Raw genomic sequence first — 21,808 nt, 5'->3', positions numbered from 1 at the left:
CCCCAGAAGACTGCTACAATTAAACTTCCAGTGTCCACTTTGGCAGTGTCACCTTATCAATTTGGTAAGTGCATAGATAACAAACCTGTGTTACACCTGCTTGAACCACCTCCATTCCCCCCCCCCCCAAACCACCCCCCCGCTCTTTTTGGGTGTTCCCCCCGCCCCTGCTCACTGCCCACTATCAATGAAAATTTAGGCTGATGGAAAATATTGGTTGGAATTTTTCAAATTTTCAACCAGCTCTAAGTTTGCTATGAACTAAGTTATGCCAATTGTTATAATTGGCCTGACACTCATTGACATTTAGCCTGATGCTTTCATGTCCATGTGTGAAGCAGTTCACTTAAAACAAAAAGCCTCCACTCACCCAAATTTAGTTCCAAATGTAAAGGCTTGGAAAGACGGATAACCAATGTCATGGGCATTTGGGATGGTGGGGGAATTAGGTTTATATAAAAGTTTTTTCGAAGGTTATATTCCACTTCCTTGTTGGTTTCAAGTAGAATATAATGTTTGAAAAAACTTGAACTCCATTATCTGTGCCCCATCTTCAACTGTAAACGTTTACATTCAACCATCTTTCTGGAATTCAACACCGGACACATTAAAAAAAAAACAAAAACAAAAAACATCAGAACTACATCTGAATAAGTTACTTGAAGAACCTTTAACACGTCATTTTTAGAATATGCTAGAACTGTTGTTCCTAACTGTAAAATATTATTTTTGTGACTGGGTAGCACAGTTTCTATGCAAGGCCATATCAGCTGCAACACTAAGAGTCAGCCAAGTACAGCGTGCCAAGTGTGATTCAGAGTGATCCAGCTTTTGTCAGTGTAAACTAGAATCTTTTTATTTCATCCAGTTTAACTGATGTGTGTGTGCAGCACTGTGAAGATAAGTTCTTTAAGTGATGATTATTATTATTTTTGCATGTAAAAGTATTTACTTAAAAAAAATAAGGAACAGGGGGAAAATGTCATTTAAATGAAGTAGCCAAAACAATTTCCAAATTGTAGTTCATTTACAAATGTCAGTATTTTAGGGGTTTTCAGCTCTAGAACTGTAAGATGCATACTCAGGTCCCATTAACATTAAGAAGAGAATGAAGCCTTTAGTTACTTAGATCTTACAGGCTCTTTTTAAAAGCCTGTACAACACCCAATGTAATATAACTACACTTGTAAATCCACAGTCAAGCACTTTTCAAGAAGCAGAGTTTTTAATGCAACAGGCACACTGTTTCAGAGACATTATGACCTGTCAATAAGTACTTAGTGACTGTTTAATACATGGATATTAGTCGACATTCCCAGTGATTAAGGTCATTTAGGCTGCCAAACATGCAAAATAAATCTGTTGGGTTTTTTTAAAGTGTTCTGAAGAGTGTTTTGTTATACATCAGTTTTTAATACATTTAGTTGTATATCCATGATAATAAAATTAAATAGCCCCCGCTCCCCCTGCCCTCAGGTCATCATTCAGTCAATACAACTCCTCAGAAGAAGCTCTAACATGCACTGAAGTCAACTTTTTAAAACGGGGAAAAAACACTACACACGTTAGAGTGCAGGACACAAAAGAGAACCATTTCCCATTGTTAAGGTACAATTTCTCTAATCTGATAAATACAAAGTGGAGTGAAGAGAGGAAGGTCCCAAATAATGAGAAAATTCATTTGTAACTTGAAAGATAACATATGCAAACCAGAAAGCACAAGTCAAGTGCTTAGCACTATGGAAACCCTTAAGATGCTTAGTCCCTACTCTGCCACCGCCAAACATTTCAGAGTCAACTTGACAAATGACTAAAGGTCATCCTCTTCTAATACTAATGCAAGTGATCCAAACAGTGACTTAAAAAATTATTTTGGACTGGGACACTTATTACAGATGTCCAAAAATGCTCTGAGAAATAATTTTATTTAAGAAGCAGGATTTTTTTCATCCTTTAAGATTTGGATTAAACCAATGACCCAACAAAAGATTTCTCTCACAAAACTGGTCAACTCTATCTCAACCTAGATTTAATATTTTAGTATTCATGTGGGATGCTACTATGCTTAAGAGGGGAGTCAAAATATGTCCTTTAGTTTTGTTTTAGAGGACTGGTTAAGACAGACAAACAAATAAAAATAAAAAACTTACTGACTGACCTCCTGCACTGCTGTTGGCTGGATTTTAATATTAGTTTCGGGGGCATTAAGGAAGGACCACACAACTTCAATGTCTTCTCCTTTCTCTTTCAGATAGAGTTCCAGCTGTTGAAATGACAGAGGTTAGTTTTTGTCACCTGCAGACTTGTGAATATCTTTTAAGAGAAGCACGGGACGAAGCTCATCACTGCTGTAAACAAGTGCAGTATCACTGAAGTCAGAGTGATACCAGCATTTAATTTCATAAATCTCAGATGATAGGTGGTCTAAGAAGAACATAAGAAATTATTTCACCTTTTAGCGTATCCTATGAGTACAGCCTAGGCGAGGGGGTCTCCACCTTCCCCCCCCCCCCCCCCCCCCCCCCCCCCCCAAACCCCTGCTGCCCAACATACGATAAAAACCTCCATGGCCCACCTGTGCCACAACAACTGGTTTTCTACATATAAAAGACAGGGCTGGCATTAAGGGGTACCAAGCATGGCAATTGCCTGGGGCCCCATGACACAGATGCCTCCGCGAAACTACGTTGCGCAGGCTTTGGCTTCAGCCCCATGTGGTATGGCTTTGGCTTTCTGCCTTGGGCCCCAGTGAGACTAACGCTGGCCCTGAAATCTGCTTGTGGCCCCCCAGGGGGCCCCAGACCCCTGGTTGAGAATCACTGGCCTAGGGCACTGATAAAAGTCAGACTCAGTTAAAAAAAATTATTTTCATGGTCCACAATTATAAATGCAATTTTATTTATTTGCATTGTCTTCACAAATATTTAGTTTTAATTATACAAAGAATTGGGACAAAAGTACCTTAAAAAAAGAAAACAAAACAAACAACAACTTTTGTGGACTGCGCTAACAAATATTTAAGCATTTTGTACCTATGAGGTTCAAAAGTTAAAACAATCTTTCAGTTTGACTACAGTATATGTAAAAAAATTGGTCCAATTAGTCTTTTTGGATCTGAATATAATATTTAGCAAGGGATATCATTAAAAAAATGTTACCTGTAAGTGAAGTGGAGACAGTTTCACACTGTACGACTGACATTCTGTGGTAGTAGGTGAAGTATGTGACACATGAACAATAAATTGAATGGAGTCTCCCACTACATTACAAGAAACCACCTAGTGGGGAATAAATAAAATAAATAAATTTTTCATTCAAGAAACTTTCTACCTTGATCAGTTAGAAAAATTATGAAGTTCAGAAATGCAGGGGACAAGGACACTAGACTTTCGTTTCTGGAGACCAAAGTTCAAATCCTGACTTAGTTTAAAGCATTTACAGCCACTACCTTTCTCAAAAATTGGAGGTTTTGACACAAACACTCTAAGTAAATTCCTTGACCGTCAAACATTCCCCCCACCCACAAACTTTAAAAAAAAAAAAAAAAAAAAAGAAAGCAAAATTTTAGTCAAAGATCACATTTTCCCATCAAAACATGATGGGACTCCATTTTTTCATATTTTGATGTAAAACTAGCCATCTTGTGAAAGTTTCACAAGACATTAAGATTTCTGGGTCACAAAATGGTCTGAATAAAATAATGAAGTAACTTTTGTGGAATTCCACAAAAGCAACGTGTCATTTTGGCACACTGCTATCACAAAGATGAATTTTGTTCCATCATCCTAGTTTCCCTGTTTGCGAACAAAACAAAAAGCCACCATATAATTTGGCATAATTAGCCTCCTTGACTTAAGAGATCTTTGGTTGAACCAGAAAAGGTGTTGAAATTTAGTACTGAAGTGCATTGGTAGAGTTTGGGGTGAATATTCAAAAGACAAAGCTGGTGCAGTGCCTGCCTGCAATACATCTTGCTTAACCCAAGGTAGCCAGTCCATTTGCTTTTATGAACAGTAACTTTATTTATATACCTATAAATGCAAAATCTCATCCTGCCTCCTCCCCAAAGCCAATTTGGTTCAGGAATTGACTTTCTACATTCAAATAACTTGCAGTACACGTTTCACAACACAGAGGAGCCCCAGATAAAGAAGATAATTCACTAAGGAGGCAGAATCACATCTTAAGTGTATAGACATCACAGTCATGCTCTTACAATGCAAGTACACTAACTCAGCATGAAGTCATCAATTTCAATTTCAGCATGAAGTCATCAATTTCTGATTCAGGATTTGTTTCATAGGAACATTTTAAGTATACTATTAAAGCACAAAAATAGAATTTGTTACATACTCATCTGCTCTGCAATCAGAGATTAAGTTTTTAAAGTAAATCAATGTATCCTCTGGAAGACTGTGGGAGAGAAAACATGACAGCTCTTAATGTCTTTACCAACATCAGAAGAGCCCTGGAAATCCACAGATATCTGCTTTATATCCACAGGTATCCGTATCCACGGATGCGGATATCCATGGATCATTTTTGCAGATCGGATGCGGATACAAATTTTGTATCCATGCAGGGCTCTAAACATCAGTCTCTCCTTTGATGCACTTCATCTTGAGGGCTCCATAGATCAAATCATGGAAAGGACAGGAACAGGTTTAAAAACAAAGTTTAAGACAAACTGGTGCAACTCCTGCACACAAGCAAGGCCTAAATAATTGGATTAAATAAATACATTCTGTCCCAACTCACATCCCAAGATGCTTACAAATTGATTGTTTACTTTGATTTAATTAGATATTAGGAAAAAAAACTTTCTAACTGTAAGGGTAATTAAGCACTGGAAAAGGTTTCCAATGGAGGTAACTGAATCCCCATCATTGGAGGTTTTTAAGAACAGATTAGAAAAAATACATGTCAGGGATGGCCTAGATTCAGAGGTTCTCAGAACAATTTTTTGGTGGCCTCAGAGTGTGGCCACCAACCCTTGCTGGTGGCTGCTCTGACAATTTTTCCAAGCCCAAGCTCCATCGCCCCAGGCTAAAGCCCAGAGCCAGAGCCCAGGCCCTGAAGCCCAAAGCCTGATGAGCACGCACACTGGACCCCCATGTGTCTGCAGAGGCGCTGTCTGGAGCCTCTGGGAGGTTGCGTGGTGCAGTGTGCTGATCCCCTGCTGGTGGTGCCAGCAAACACCAACGCAGCCAGGAGCAACAGCTGGGTGCTGCAGGGACGGACCACTGCTTCGCCTCCCTCCACTAGGGTTGCCAATTCTGGTTGGACGTATTCCTGGAGGTTTCATCTCATGACATAATATTTAATTATGTATTAATCTTTAATTCCTGAAGACTCCAGGACAATCCTGGAGGGATGTCAACCCTACCCTCCATCTCTGCCCAGGAGGCTATTGTGGGCACAGAAAATTCCCCTGCTGGCCGCCCATGACCATGGTGGCGGCATTGGAGAAAACGCTGGTCTAGGTATACTTAGTCCTGCCTCAGGGCAGGGGGCTGGACTAGATAACCTCTCAAATTTCCCTTCCAGCCCTACATTTCTATTATTAATGGCCTCAGGGCCAATCCATTAAGGCCTAGCCTTAATCATGAGTAAAGTCCAACCAATATTTCCCCTACAGTCCCTTTCCACCACCTCAAAAATATTCTTAAGAGGAGAAACAACAAGGAGTCTTTGTGGCACCTTAGAGACTAACAAATTTATCTGGGCACAAGCTTTCGTGGGCTAGAACCCACTTCATCAGATGCATGGAGTGGAAAATACAGGAGCAGGTATAAATACATGAAAAGGTGGGAGTTGCCTAAGTGTGAGGTCAGTCTAACGAGACAATTCAACTAACAGTAGGATACCAAGGGAGGAAAAATAACTTTTGTAGTGGTAATGAGAGTGACCATTTCCAACTCTTTCCCCCCAAGCTCCAAAAAAGTCTGTTTTCTTGAGAATTGATTTACAATTCTTATTTTCATTACCTATTTCAACAGTTGGTTATATAGTCCATAGGGTCACTAGCACAACTTCATAATAAAAATAAATAAATAAAAAAAAAACAGTTTAAAATAAACAGCAAGCCAAACAAACAAATACACTCAATTTGCTTATCTCTCTCAGACTCAACCCAGAAGTCCTTGGTTTCATTCTGTTTCAATCAGAAACACCATAACACTTCTTTCAAACACTGAGAAATTTCTTTATAAAAGGTCATTCCTTCTAGGAGGTCTAATGTGTATACAGTTACCTACACAGATAATAAAACTGTTTCCTTTATCCTAAAATGTCAGGCCTGCTTAGTGCTACACCCACTGGAATGGGTGCTCCATCTTTTCATTCTGTACCTTGTCTCAATGGAATTAAAGCTAAAATAGCCAGTATTTGTATGGTGAATTTACACATTAAACAGTGTTCTTATCTTCTAGCTCTGGTTCTTTTCCAGTGACAGTCAGCTAACAAATCTTCTTCCCTTATCCCCTGAGTTGTAAACAACAACAGTGGTTCTGAGCCACAAACTATTAAGTAAACAAACAAAACTGTTAATTTCAAGCTCCATCACAGACGAATATTTGCAGATTTGTAGTTTTAATTCAACAAGTTTAGACACTATTTTAACGAGAATGTGTCTATATAAATAAGAGTGTCTAAACTATTTTAAGTTTTCCCTTTCACTATTCACAGAAATTTTCTCTCTCATTCTGATTTTAACTTTTCCCTCAGGCTCTCCAGATAGCTGAATTAGTAGGGGAACTTGTGCCTCAGTTTCTGTTTGCTCCCTCCTACCTCTCTAGAGAGCTATAAAATTTCAGCTACACTTTTCTCCTTGAAGGAGTGGCAACATGCAGTTAAAATAAATAAAATAAAGAGGTTTAGGGTTATTTTAGTTCATATTTTTGTTTTATTTCAATTAAATTCACTTGTTATGTACTGGTACTATATAAACTCACACACTTCACACGTTGTTCTAAATGTTTCCCACTCCTCCGACATTCTTTTCTTCCTCCCCCCTCTAAACGAGTGGGTCATAGCCCATAATGAAATGGATTTTTAAGTGGTAAATTCTTATCTTCCCAGTAGCAGTATATTTAGGGTTTTTAAAGATGGCTGGCTATACGTATTTATTAAAACTCTCAGTGCATCGATAGCACGGGCTGGCCTTTTCTTTGAAAGAAAAGAAACAGGTGCTACTATATAACACAATTTTATTCCCAGATAAATAGCTTAATGAAGGTTGAGGGCATATCAGTAATTTAGGAATAAAAATCCTTATAAGAAAAAACACCACTGGAAAGCAAGAAAATTAAAGTTAAGGTTAAATTTACAATAAACCAGTGTTTGAAGGTATACCAATTTATTCTTAGGTACCCAAACTATCTTACTCTGCACCCAGAGTAGTGACAGCACTCTCTTCTTCATCCACAACAGTTTCATCTCATCAGGGACCATACAAACAATTTTTACCTTTAAAACTTGCTAATATGTATTCTCAGCCTAAAACTTCACTGTAGAGAACTTAATTCTTTTCTTAAAATTGTCCTAGCATCTGACTGGTGAGAAAAGGGAGACATCCAGGAGATTCACAGGAGTAGAACTATGCTTTGGTTATAAATGCTTGAGGCTTGCCAAGGGGTTAATGCCTACAAGGCTTTTGTCATCCTGTAACAGGGTGGGACTCACAACCGCGACGCCTCCTGCTGGCCCTCCTGGGTATTAGCTCTCCATGGTCTGCCTTCAGCTAGCAGGATCACGCCTGCAGTCACTGCTGTCTCCACTCTTTGGACCCACGTTGCTCCCTGCACCATAGCATCCTCTTTTGGGCACAGTCCTCCAGCTGTGCCCCCACTCCGGTATCTCCCCACTTCCGGGGGACCAGCAGTCCTTAGTCCCACCACTTGCCTCAGTGGCCAACTGCAGTCCAAGGTCCAGCCCCTCGCCTCAGGGGCAAACTGCAATCTGGATACCGGACGCTCTTCTCATTGGCAAGTGAACCAGGCCCACCCGCTACTCTGGGTCCCGACCCAGGGACCCTATAGCCAGCAACCATCTACTGCCCTCCTCCAACCTGCTGCCTATTTTCCCTGGGCCACTTCCCCTGTAGCCCTAGCATCCTCTCAGCCCTTATTGCTAGGCCCCAGCCTGGCAGTGGTCAGCCAGCAGCTCACCCTCACACTCTGCTGCCCCTGCCCAGCACTGCTCTATCTATGGCACTTCTTCAGGCAGCCAGTCCTCCCCCCTTGCCTTCCAGGGAGAAACTCCCTTCTGCTCTGCTGAGCAGCCCTTTATACATGGCCCCCACCAGCCCTGATTGGCTGCTCCAGCAAGCCTTCCTTCCTTCCTATTGGTGGGCTCAATAAGCCGTTTCCTGATTAGTGGTTTCTGCGCAGCCTCCCTGGTGCTGCTTTTAACCCCTTCTTCTCCCTGTGTGGGGCAGCCGCCCCACCACACATCCTCAATGCAAGGGTTGCCCTCTCAAAGAAAGGGGTTGAAAAATCTCATCCAAACATTCCCAGCTGACCTCTGTCAGGGAGAATCCAACTCACAGCTCATAACCCAGAGCTCACCTAGCAGCTTACTGAATGACACAAACAGACAAACAAGCAGAGAAGTCTCTGCATTTGTCTCCCCCTTCTAATTCAGGCCCACCTCTGCTATTCCAGAGGCAGATTTTAGTCTAGATCAGAGCAAGGTTGTCTGCAAAATAATTAGAAGACACCCCCGAGCGTGGCATAGTCAACCCTACTGATTAAGGACAGCACAGATTAATCAGGCTGTTCACTGCCCAAAACAATTCTGTTGATCAGGACTTTGTGGATATTCTGGCAAAAGAAAATAAGCCTCTCTTTGGTTCTTACACACCCACAACATAGGGTTTCAAGACTGTTTATGCTGTAACCATATCAGATTTGGCACAAGACCCATGACTGGAATTCTAGCCATCTTCCCTCTCACATGCAAAAGTCTTCTATCATGGAAACCTGTGAGGACAAAGTGTGGGGTAGAGGGGTTTAGGGCCGTACTATCAACAGTCATAGACCATGGAATATAAAGTCCTACCAAGCTTCAGTGCCATGTTGATTGAAGAGCATCCAGTCTAAGTTGTCAAACTGATCACTTCTTTAAGTCACAGAAGGTTAACGATTAAAAATAGATTCTTCACTCTAAAGGAAGTGCTTCCCACACTCAAAATCAGAAACCAATTCACTGCAGGGATTTGATCTCCACTCCTCACCATCAGAAATCCTAGCCCAAGGATTCTGCACATGGCCCAACTGTACTAGTAGAGGCAAAAGACACCTGGGACAGTCTCACGGTAGACAAGAGAGCCTAAGCTAATTCAGGTTTCAGAGTAACAGCCGTGTTAGTCTGTATTCGTAAAAAGAAAAGGAGTACTTGTGGCACCTTGGAGACTAACCAGTTTATTTGAGCATGAGCTTTCGTGAGCTACAGCTCACTTCATCGGATGCATACTCCAACAACTGCATGAAAATAAAAGGCTATGCATCCGATGAAGTGAGCTGTAGCTCACGAAAGCTCATGCTCAAATAAACTGGTTAGTCTCTAAGGTGCCACAAGTACTCCTTTTCTTTTTAAGCTAATTCAGAGGAATCTCAGTCTCCGTGGAAATTTTAATCACTTTGTTCAATCAATACTATCACAGAAAGAAAATCAGTCAGCTCCACCAGGGATTCTTCTGTGCAGCAAGTAATCTATATACCAATGCCAGTTTTTACACCAACTCAGGACAGTCACACTCTAGATTAACACACTATTTAACCAAGCTTTGGAGCTGAGGGAGGAGATTTATTAGATTCAGATGTAACCAAAACAGCCATACAATCTCTCCAAACTTATGCTCAATTAAGAACCTAATAGAAAGCCTCCAGGTTAACATGAGCCTACAGGTTTCAGAGTAGCAGCCGTGTTAGTCTGTATCCGCAAAAGGAACAGGAGGACTTGTGGCAAAACCTTAGAGACTAACAAATGTATTTGAGCATAACCTTTCGTGGGCCACAGCCCACTTTATCGGATGCATAGAAGGGAACATATAGTAAGATTTATACACACACACACACACACACACAGAGATAAGTTGGAAGTTACCATACAGAGAGGCTAATTAGTTAAGATGAGCTATTATTAGCAGGAGAAAAAAAAACTTTTGTAGTGATAATCAAGATGGCCCATTTAGATGGGTGACAAGAAGGTGTGAGGATACTTAACTTAAGGAAATAGATTCAATATGTATAATGACCCAGCCACTCCCCGTCTCTATTCAAACCCAAGTTAATGGCATCTACTTTGCATATTAATTCAAGCTCAGCAGTTTCTCGTTGGAGTCTGTTTTTGAAGCTTTTCTGTTGCAAAATTGTCACCCTTAAATCTTTTACTGAGTGGCCAGAGAGGCTGAAATGTTCTCCCACCGGTTTTTGAATGTTATGATTCCTGATGTCAGATTTGTGTCCATTTATTCTTTTGCATAGAGACTGTCCAGTTTGGCCAATGTACATTGCCCCTCTGCCATGTACAAGGCACATGATGGCATATCTCACACTGGTAGATGTGCAGGTGAACGAGCCCCTGATGGCGTGGCTAATGTGATTAGATACTATGATGGTGTCACTTGAATAAATATGTGGACAGAGTTGGCATTGTTGCAAGGATAGGTTCCTGGGTTAGTGTTTTTGTTGTGTGGTTGCTGGTGAGCATTTGCTTCAGGTTGGGGGGCTGTCTGTAAGCGAGGACTGGGCTGTCTCCCACGATCTGTGAGAGTGAGGGATCATTTTTCAAGATAGATTGTAAATCTTTGATGATGCACTGGAGAGGTTTTAGTTGGGTGACGGCTAGTGGTGTTCTGTTATTTTCTTTGTTGGGCCTGTCCTGTAGCAGGTGACTTCTGGGTACTCTTCTGGCTCTGTCAATCTGTTTTTTCACTTCAGCAGGTGGGTATTGTAGTTGTAAGAATGCTTGATAGAGATCTTGTAGGTGTTTGTCTCTGTTTGAGAGATTGGACCAAACGCGGTTGTATCATAGAGATTGGCTGTAGACAATGGATCGTGTGGTGTGGTCAGGGTGACAGCTGGAGACATGTAGGTAGGAACAGAGGTCAGGAGGTTTCCGGTATAGGGTGGTGTTTATGTGATCATCGCTTATTAGTACAGTAGTGTCCAGGAAATGGACTGCTTGTGTGAATTGGTCTAGGCTGAAGTTGATGGTGGGATGGAAATTGTTGAAATCATGGTGGAATTCCTCAAGGGCTTCTTTTCCATGGGTCCAGATGATGAAGATGTCATCAATGTAGCGCAAGCAGAGTAGGGGCATTAGGGGACAAGAGCTAAGGAAGCGTTGTTCTAAGTCAGCCATAAAAACGTTAGCATACTGTGGGGCCATGCGGGTACCCATAGCAGTGCCGCTGATTTGAAGGTATACATTGTCCCCAAATGTGAAATAGTTGTGGGTGAGGACAAAGTCACAAAGGTCAGCCACCAGGTTTGCTGTGACATTATCGGGGATACTGTTCCTGATGGCTTGTAGTCCATCTTTGTGTGGAACGTTGGTGTAGAGGGCTTCTTCATCCAGAGTGGCCAGGAGGGTGTTTTCTAGAAGATCACCGATGGACTGTAGTTTCCTCAGGAAGTCAGTTTTGTCTCGAAGATAGCTGGAAGTGCTGGTAGCGTAGGGCCTGAGGAAAGAGTCCACATAACCAGACAATCCCACTGTCAGAGTGCCAATGCCTGAGATGATGGGGGCATCCAGGATTCCCAGGTTTATAGATCTTGGGAAGCAGATAGAATACCCCTGGTCGGTTTCATACAGCCAGATCTCAGAAAGATAAAAATCAGAGACCTCATCCAAGGACATGCCTGGGTTAACCTTATTAGGCAGTGACCTTCAATAAGCAGTGTGAATCACAGATCATGTTTCTTTCCTGCCAGTAACCTGGAGTCTCTCCTCAGGAGTTCAGAGTAAGAAGATGGGACGGATATCAAACACCTCAAGTGTGTTTTAAAACTAACAGATTGTCTTTTGCATTACTGGTCTTTACCTGCTCCTTATCTCTCTTCGTCAGCTCCAAAAGGGATTGAAAGTCTCCAACCCCTACAATGGTGCTACCCTATGCCACCAGATCTTGGCAACATTGCTCAACTCTCTCAGCCAACCTACAGAAGCACTGAAGTGGCACAGTTGCAATGGCAGAGTAGCTGAATAAGGCCCTCAAGGGCAGGCTGCAAAGCCCAGCTGAAAAAAATCACATGGCTGATTAGCCCACTAAATGAAGCTTTTCTTTCTCTAAACCACTTCCTCTCCCCCTCACCCCCGGCGGAATTTTTAGGGTATGAAGAATATGTCAAGCAGGCAATGTCAAGGAGGAAAAGGAGGGAGACTTTTGGTTGTAGCTTATAACCAACTAAATAGATTTCAAAACTTGCTCTTGCCTAGGCCAAATCCTTATGTGCCAAGTTCCAGATAAGAGGAAAAAAACCAAAAGCAAACCACAAAACTTTTACTGCCAAGCAAAAAGCCTTCTGGAAACAGGTGATGGAAATGCTGACCAAGTAAAGCAAAGCAATGCAAGTATTTCTTAAAAAAAACAAAAAAAATCACTTCATTCTATACATTTAGGCCCTGTCCAAACTATATTTTTAAATTGATTTTGTAACTGGTTAGAGCCTTGGTCACCTTAACTTGCAACAAGTCACATGGTTCAGTCTGCATCCACACAGCCATTTTTCTGCCATTACAACCATGTTTGCCCACAGCTAGCACCTGGCCTAACCATCAGTGCTTCCTGGAAAATGCACCCATTTCTTAGATTTTAACTCTTCAAGGAAGGGACAAAGTGTGTTGGGACATGTTTGCACAGTGCCTGGCATAATGGGGCCCCTATCCTAAGTGGGATCTCTGAGATCTACTGCAAAAATAAAAACAACAACATTCTGGCCAGATATCCACTAATAGCTCAGTAGGAGATATAGTGCCCTGGTAGACTTGTTCACAGAGTAGAACCAGCATCATATGTACTAATGCACTCAGGTATGTCCTACTGCAGAGAGAGCTGAGAGGAAGGAGGACTAATCACACAGAGGAGAAACCATGGGGTTCTTTTTTGTGTTGAGTGTGTTTATGCATAATATTATACATACATGTATTTACTTTACTGTCATTTTGTCCTTTCACTCTAATTCCTCTGTCGCATCCACTGTTGAGTCGTCACAATCCTAGTTGTGAGCTCTGAGGAAGGGATTGGTTTTGGTTTTTTTTAAATTAGGTTTGTAAAGCACAAGGCATAATGGAGCCCAGATCCTTGGCTGAGGCCTCTGGATGCTCTTTTAAATCATAAATATAAGGGCAACCAGTTTGGCACAAGAAGATAGCCATGTGCCAGACATTCCTCTGGCAAAATGCTCTTGGCTGCCAGAGCATTGATAAACACGTGGGGCCTGGTCACACACCAAATTTAGAACCACCGATTCTAATAACTAGTTACAAACTCAACTTGAAAGTTGCAATGTGGACAGGGCCTAAAAAAACGTTTCAGTTATGTATTATAGAATTTCCCATTCTAATTTAATGTATTTGTACGGACAGACCAGTTCCAGGAACAGAACAATACAAAAGAGCTACTTATTTCTCCATGGATTTACTATCAATGCTCTTTGGATTTTCAATTAATGTCCTACAAGGAAACTACCAGAGTTTGCTAGAAAAAAAAACCCCATGCATTTAAAAAAGGGAGTGAAAGTACGTATCAAAGGGCTCCTTCTTTAATTTACAATTATTGTGCATAGAGGCAAAAGATATTTGAATTTCATGCAGGGTGTGTCTTAAGAAGAGAGTAAAGAAATTCATAGATAAGGCTGAAGTTATTTCCATAAAAACCTGCCTATATGATTAAGACAGCATTCAACCCAGTCTTGTCTGTAGCTGACTTTTTCACCAAAATGTTTCTCACTGGAAAATGTAGATCTGTCAACACCAAAACTTATCAGTCTCAACTAAGCTTCCATCAGAAAGGTTTTTAGATCCAGGATGTTTTGTTTTGGGGTATTTTTGGGGGGTGGGGGGGGAGAGAAGGAGGAGGAGGAAAAAAGGAGAGAAATGGAAGAGACCCAGATGAATGCCTAAATGGGATATGGGAGACCCAGGTTCTAGAGCAGGTACATCCCAGGGGAGTGCCCTAATCACCAGGCTATTGACTTTTCTGGTCTGGCTGGTTCTCCCTCCCCCTCCCCAAAATCCCCCAATCTCCCTCTTATGTTTGTTCCACAAAAAAATATTTATATAGATTCAGAGATTAAGGCCAGAAGGGTCTACCATAATCATCTAGTCTGACCTCCTGTATAAAACAGGCCACAGAGCTTCCCTGATTGAATTAATTCCTGCTTGCACTAAAACATCTCTTAGAAAAAAACATCAATCTTGATTTAAAAGTTTAAAAAAGTCTCACTTTGGTTCTGATGCAGAACAAAAAACAAATGTTGAAACTTCAAACCTTTTTGCAAAATGCAATTGTTGTTTTCTTGCTACCCCTATCCATATAGGTAAACCTGTTTCAACCTATGTTTCTAAATCATGCTACATCATCGGTGAGGTCCAACACCACAGCATGATTCTGTAAGCTTTGGTCCCATCTACACAGGCAAGACCAAAGCAGATTTTAACCTCTTGGGAATACTACCATGTTGTAAGTGAGTCATCCAGCACAGCAGTTTTCCCTAGTACAGACAAAACCTCGCTCACCCTGTTTTGCTTAGGCATTGAAGATCACATGAAACATAAGGCCACCTACTACAGTAGATCCCTACTAATCATCTCTCTCTCAGACACATACATCTGCCCCCAGTTCTCAAAGTATTAACAGCAGAGCGTAATACTAAAAATATTATGATGTATCTTAAGTATTTGAAATTAGACTACAGTTGTCAGAGGAAGTGAGAAGGTATACATTTTGCAATGCACTATTTGTTCACTTGCTAATTTTTAAAGTCAGAAACTTGTAATGGGTCTCCCAGGCATTAGTGCAAGTCAATGACATTCTGTTAGACATACACATTTTAAAGTCCATGTTAACACATACACAGTAATATACTTCATTTGTACAAGGGGGCCACATTTCAGTTGACATGGCAACCTTAACTTTAAATAGCAAAGGATCTGATCCAGTGGTGGCCCAAAGCAGCCATAATACTGGCACATCCAGCCTCTGTAGGATTCCCCCTGTGTTGGGGAATCTAATGTGAAGCCAACATAATAGCAACATTATAGCATCCTAGCCCCAACTGCTGGAGAAAAAGGAGATGTTGGAGGGCATCTTGACATCCTGGGAGTTAAGACCCCCCTAACTTACTTTGTGGACTGGCTCAGTCATCAGCTAGCCTCAGGATTAGGGGTGTACAAACACTCAGGTCTTACTCTGAATGCAGCTCTGCCATATCAAATGATCTGGGCCCTTCCCTTCCATTCAACTAAGAGTTTGTTATTAACAAACAAACAAAAACGAAACCAAAACAAACCTAAAATCGGGGAACCTAAAGCTAGACTACTCTGACATATGTGCATAGTTCACAGGACTAATAGGAACAGAGAATTAATAAGAGAGTGGGTGCTTAGTACCTGTGAGAATCAGGCCATTTTGTGTCAGGGGCCTAACTGTAGGCACTTAAATTTGAAAACTTAGTCATTAGCCTCTACAATTTTGTCCAAATTATGCCACCCAATGCAACTTCCACTGAAGTCAGTAGAGTTGTGCTTGTGCATCTCATGGAAAGAATGTGCATATTCCAATGGCCACATTCGGTCTTGTTTTAATGTTGTGTGCTTCCTTAAGAAAAAAAAAAAAAAGTGTTCATATGCTAGTTCCCACTTAATACCTACTTAGGGTGACTTTCCGGACCCATTAAAGACCAGGACAAAATTCCCATTGAATTCAACGGGGCCAAGATTTCACCCTTAGACTTTGTACCTACTTGCCCTATTCTTATCTGGTTGCAGTTAAGTAAAACTTTTAATCAACAAAACAGAAGTGAGTATGAGACGGTTAGAAGTACTTTATTCTCCAGAATGTTCCTTTCCTTCCCCACCCTAAGCAGACTAACAGTAATGAATAAATAATGGGAAAACAACATTTGGCCACGTGACCTTGACAGATGCATAAAACTAAGAAGCAGCTCACTTTTGTGGTCAATTGCTAGCAGCCCTGAAACACACTCTGAAACTTATAATTGGCTCATATAAGCATGCACAGGGTTTACAACAGTCCATAACTCAGAAAGTCCATTGCCAAGCTTGACAAAGCTTAGTATTTTAAAAAGGAGTAACGATTTTAATCTATTAAGAGAAAACAAAAAGTTTACCTTCTCTTGGGCTGACTTTACAACACTTACAACACGTCTAACTGCTAGCTCCAGTGGCTGAGGAGTTGTGTCTTCTTCAAACGTAAGCAACAATGAATCCTAAGAAACAAGTAACACGTTTTAATTAAATAAATTATTTCACTTGAAAATAACAGAGACACTGTCATTAAAGTTTTTGAAACCATCAGATAGTGTGAGTTTTCATATATAAAATTGCAGGGATTTTTAAATCTTATCCACTATGCTCCACTATAGAATGCAAGGAACGTCCCAGAAAACTTGTGCTGAATTTCACGCTCATAAGGCCTGATCCTGACTCATCTTGACAGCAATGGGAGGTGAGGGCACTCAGCATATTGCAGGTAGTTCAACTGAATTCAATGAAGCTACTCTCATGAGTAAGGTTATCTCACAGCTACCATAATATAAATATTTAAAAATAATAGTAACAACTGTTTTCATGATCCAGCCTAATAACTCTAATACTATTCTACAGCACGTTATACGGCTGGCTGCATGATCTATTCCAAAATGAAGAGATCTTTCAAACAATCGTTTGAAAGATCTTTAAACACACAACAATATTTCTGCAAAGTATTAAAAATAAAAAACACCCCACGCCTACAACACTGACCAGAACCTAGGAAGAAGAATATGATGTAAACGTAACACACACAAAGAGGGGGAGAGAGAGAGATCCCTAAAATCCACTGCTTTGTGAAGTCATGTTTTCAGAAACAACAGTAATTACATTTTACTCATGCTGTGTGTGCTCATTGGCGGCTGCTGCTGCATTAACAGACTGCCCAGGTTAAGTTTTGCTTTGGTATAAAAGAGTACACATGGAGGAATTTCATTAGTGTTGTGATGCTGACATTGTTCTGAGCATTTGGGAGCCTAGCTGAGGGAGTAACAACATATTGCAGTGTCAGGCAGCGAATTCATCAAAAGAAAAGGCTACAGAGGCTCTTTTGGGGAGGGGGTGTGAGTGAGAGAGAGAATGTTGTTTTCTGTATCTGTCTGCCTACAGTGTGATGTTAATTTCTGTCTCCTGGAACCTGTCCCCAATTCATTACAATTCTTAAAACATTTATTTTTGCAGAACTCTGTCCTTCATCCTTTATCATAACACCCATAGTTTCCTCACACATCACTGGTATTTTAAGAGGACAATCAAAGGTATTTCCAATCAATCTTCCCCATTTACAATAATGCCTGGAGAATTTTAAATTTCATACACACACACGGGTTGCTTAGAAATAATAGACTGCTAACAAAAGAACACTGGCTTGAGGAGATGGTGCTGAAAAATACACATAAAAATCTACTCTCGGAAACATAACATTTCCCAGATGGTTAGAATTGGGTATTTCCATTGACACAGCAAAGTTTCAATTTCAGTCCAGGAAATTACAGTAGGTTGTTGTGGCCCGACCTACCCTTGCATCCGCCCTTCAGATCCAGTGTTTTGTTTTTTAATACTATATATAAAGTTTACGTCCTTTACACAAAGATACTGGGACTAGAAAGGTAGGTCAAATGTTGTGCATGCCAATTCAGACAATTTTTTTAAAAGTTTTACATAAAATTCAAACATAAGTTGCATGACTGACATAAGGTTGAACATTATCTTATTTTACTCTATTCTGCTCCACTCTACAAGACTGAGATCTGCCAGACAAACAAAAATAAGTTAAACAGAAGTGAACATCAAAAACCTGAAATGTGTTCAAAAACCATAAATGAGAGGGGCTGGAATTGACCAGTTTTGAGAGTTCTATACAGGGGGAAAAAAAGTCTGGCTCATGATTATGCTCAGATAAATTTGTTAGTCTCTAAGGTGCCACAAGTACTCCTTTTCTTTTGGCTCATGATTGACATTAGAGTCATGTGACAAGTCAGGAAGTTTCTACTATTTACCTCAGAGGTACAGGACAATGTTATCAATTGCATATGCATATTGATTGGTTGAGAGGTCAGCAACACCCTCTCTCCTGCACTTCTAGCCATCTCCCTTCTATATATTTTTTAAAGGAAATAGTGGCTAGAACAGGAAAATTTCTAGATTTCACTGGTAAAGATATTCTGAATAAGTGTCCCCAAACACATATTTACTTCTTGTTTTGGCAAACATGGTAAATAGTGGGCAGGGCAAAGCAGGAGTCAAATAATGACATTCACTTCAACATAATCAAATCAGGTAAACATTATATATGTTTTATTAACAAATGTTTCTACAGTTAGCATTTTTCATAGTCCCAAAATGACTTGATTCATCGTTAGCAAACATAAGAATAAAACCAGAGTCTGGTGAAGTTCTAGCATGTTATTGGGATAGACAACACTTATTTAGCTTTCTTGGCAGACTCCACAACCACAAGAGTGCTCTGCAGGGGAGATGTAAGCCTTTGGGTCAGATTCTACTTTCAGTTACGCCAGCGTACATCCAGTTCATTGATGCTTTATACTCCTGATTTGTACAGATGTAATGGAAAGCAAAATTTGGCTCTTGCATTTCCAAATTCATATGTATTTACCAAAATAGATTTGCCTTTTTAATGGAATGACAGTTCAATAAAGTGGAAGGAATCATACTGATTTGGTAGGAAGTGGGAAGAAAGAGATTTTAGTTTAAAGCTTCCAGAAGGCAACTATGATGAACAATGAGTACTGTAAAACGTCAACATTTGGAAGGGAAAAAATAACTTGATAATGTCCTTACACTGTAGTCTTAAAAATCTGAGGCTCGGTTTTCAAAATTACTCTCCAGGACTTTAACCTACACAAAAGTGCAGAAACAAAAGCCACAACAGTATTTGAAAGTCTACATATAACTTACTCTTTTGGAATAAGAGTCATAAAGCCATTTCCCCACTCCCTTTTCACCAGGTTCACTTCGATTTGAAGCTAATCAACAGGGTTACAATCCCATGAAACAGGACTGGGGAAACAGATCTCCATTCAAAACCATGCGATCTCAAGGAACACATACTTGCAATAAGCGCAGGTGCCCATATTATGGTATCACAGACGATCGCCACGTCGTTTTCAGTGCAAGATTTTCACTATTGTTTTTTTCCCCCGGTATAGACGGCCACTTACCCCTCTCACTTTGGCTTCTGCATTCAGGGCTGTTATCCAAGCCTTCTGCCACTGGGTCCTCCAGCTGTTCAGAGACAGCACCCAGGCCAACAGGGTGTCATTTCCCTGCAGAAGTTCATCCGACGACGGCGGCGGTTTCCTCCGGCTGTTCCGCAGAGCCACCAGAGCATATTGCACCAGGTAGATGGCCAGAGTGACCAGGGCAGCCACAAACAGAGTGACCAGGGTCAACCACTGCATCTCGTCCACCCAATACGCCGGCCAAGCCATGACTGCACAGAACCAGCCAGCCGCCCCCCTCCGCCCGTCGGGGCTGCCCGTGCCAGGGTCCCGCCCCGCGCCGGGGGAGAGAAGCTCAAGGCATTTGCTTCTCCCGCGCGACCGCAGCGAGCCCCGAGCCGCGGCGGGGACGCAGCTCGCCCTTTGCAATGCGGCGGCAGGCGCTGGCTGGCGCAAAGTCCGGCCCGAGGACGCCCCCGGGCAGCGCAAGCCCGGAAGACCCCGCCCCGCAGCCCCGAGCGGAGGGAAGTGACCGCCAGGCCCGGCCCGTGTAGGCGACGCCCGCAGGGGCCACTAGGGTCCCGCGCCCCGCTGAGGCCCAGGGGCCCCTGGCCGGCAGCCTGCGCCGCTGCGTCCTCTGCGCGCTGCCCAGCCCAGGCCGCGCGGGGCGGGGAGCCTTGCAAGGGCCGGGCCGGGCGGGCACCGCCGTCGCATGGCGCCGCGGCCTCTCCAGCGGGCGGGGCGGGCGCTGGGCAGGACCAGAGCCCCGCGCGCCGAGCCGCTCCGCCCCCGCTTCAACCTGGAGCCGGTGGCCGCCGCCGCCCCTTCCTCGGCCCTTCCCAGCCTGCGCCCCCTCACAGCCACCGGCTCCTTCGTCCTTAAAGGCGCCGCAGCCCCCGCCAGCGCCCTGCCTTTGCAAACCCGCAGACGCATCGCCAGCCCAGCCGGGAGCCGCAGCCTCCCAGGCGCTTGGGGTGACGGGGTAGGAAATGGGGGAGCGGGGGGGCGCCGAAGTGCGCGGCGATGGGCTGCCGTGGTGCCGTTCGTGCAGATGGGTGACAGAGATGTCCCTCCTGTCAGGTGCATGCCGCAGACATGGAAGTGCAGTGAGGTCACCGCGTTCATTGCTTTCTTCGTGCAGCCCCCTCGGCTTGGACCAGCTTCCCCGCGCTACGTTCCCCCTGCAGCTTTTAAAAAACCCACTCTTCGACGCTACTCTAGAAGCCACCCGGCTGGAGTGACATTGTGCCCCTCTGAGCCAGCTCTCCTCCTGTTCCTTGGGGTGAAATTATTGACCCACCCTCTCCCTGGCTGGGTCAGTCCATGTCAAAAAATTGTGGAGATTTAGGAGAATTTTTAAAACATTTCCGATACAAAAACTGTGGTTGAAATGTCCAACACTGGAAACATTTCAAACAGCTCTATATAAACTGGTTTTTAAAACCCAGCAAAAATGATTTTGAAAAGATTGAAATGTTGACTAGCCCTGGTCAGAATGGAGTACCACCATGGCAAGATCAGAAAGCATGGAACCTGCTCACAGACTCCTTTGTCCCCTGCAAGCCACCGAGCCAGCTCTGCAAGGGCACAGGGGAGTTTATGATGCTGGCCAAGGGTGTATAGAGGTCAGAGCCAGTGGGATCACAATTCAGACAAGGTATTCTTAATATTATTTGTAGTTCAGTAGCGCACAGAGATCCCAACCAAATATAGGGCCCCATTGTGCTAGGAAACATACAAAATCATAATGTAAAAGACAGTTTCTGCCTGAACAGTTTGCAAATTAAATACATAAGACCAGTTGGGAGGAGAAGTGGAGAAACAGAAAGGTGAAGTGACTTGCCCAAGATCATATATCACACCCAAGAACAGAACTCTTGTCCTCTTGGGCACAGATCCTGTGTGTACGTGTGTGGGGCACAGTGTTCGAAAAAAGCTGTCTTGGTGCTCTGAACTCTGAGTTGGAGTATTTGGGGAAGGGTTTAATTTCCCCCATTGGCTCAAAGTGACATTTGTTTTCATGTTGGATTTGTAATTCTCCAGTTTTACAGTTTGTTTTTCTGTCCTAATTCCTGCACAGCTTGATAGGATTTAGTGACACATCCTGGTGTTTGCTTCTCCCTTCCACCAATTACACTAACTTGAGTAGATGCCATTGTTTCCTCCCTCATTCACTCTCTGACCATGCCTACGCTAGTTAATTAACTGTTTCTAATTGAACTGGTGGAACAGAACCAACTGAAGTCCAAGTAAATGAGTGTGCCCACATTAGACACGGTGATTTGTGTTCTGTGCCATTACAGTTTTGGTCCATGCTCTAACTGGTGCTGTTCTAAATTGCTTTAGTT

At 42.4% G+C, this 21,808-nt stretch overlaps 1 protein-coding gene across 5 annotated transcripts in view; it reads right to left on the bottom strand.

Moving 5' to 3' along the window:
* C2CD2 (C2 calcium dependent domain containing 2) overlaps positions 1–20,230 on the bottom strand; it is a 54,909-nt gene extending 34,679 nt beyond the window's left edge. The window contains exons 1-4 of one of the 5 annotated variants that reach the window (XM_037903573.2): positions 19,461–20,230; positions 16,359–16,457; positions 3,159–3,278; positions 2,159–2,263 (exon numbers count right to left, since the gene is read on the bottom strand). In XM_037903573.2, the coding sequence (XP_037759501.1) occupies positions 2,159–2,263; positions 3,159–3,278; positions 16,359–16,457; positions 19,461–19,730 (594 nt within the window). In that variant the 5' untranslated portion in view covers positions 19,731–20,230. The remainder of the gene's footprint in view (positions 1–2,158; positions 2,264–3,158; positions 3,279–16,358; positions 16,458–19,460) is intronic. The other 4 variants (XM_037903579.2, XM_043538184.1, XM_043538186.1 and 1 more) reach the window with 4 other exon arrangements.
* Positions 20,231–21,808: the final 1,578 nt, after the last annotated feature.

This window comes from Chelonia mydas, chromosome 1 (assembly GCF_015237465.2).
Source record: "Chelonia mydas isolate rCheMyd1 chromosome 1, rCheMyd1.pri.v2, whole genome shotgun sequence".
NCBI classification, from domain to species: Eukaryota; Metazoa; Chordata; order Testudines; family Cheloniidae; genus Chelonia; species Chelonia mydas.
This window is presented reverse-complemented; position numbering and strand designations above follow the sequence as displayed.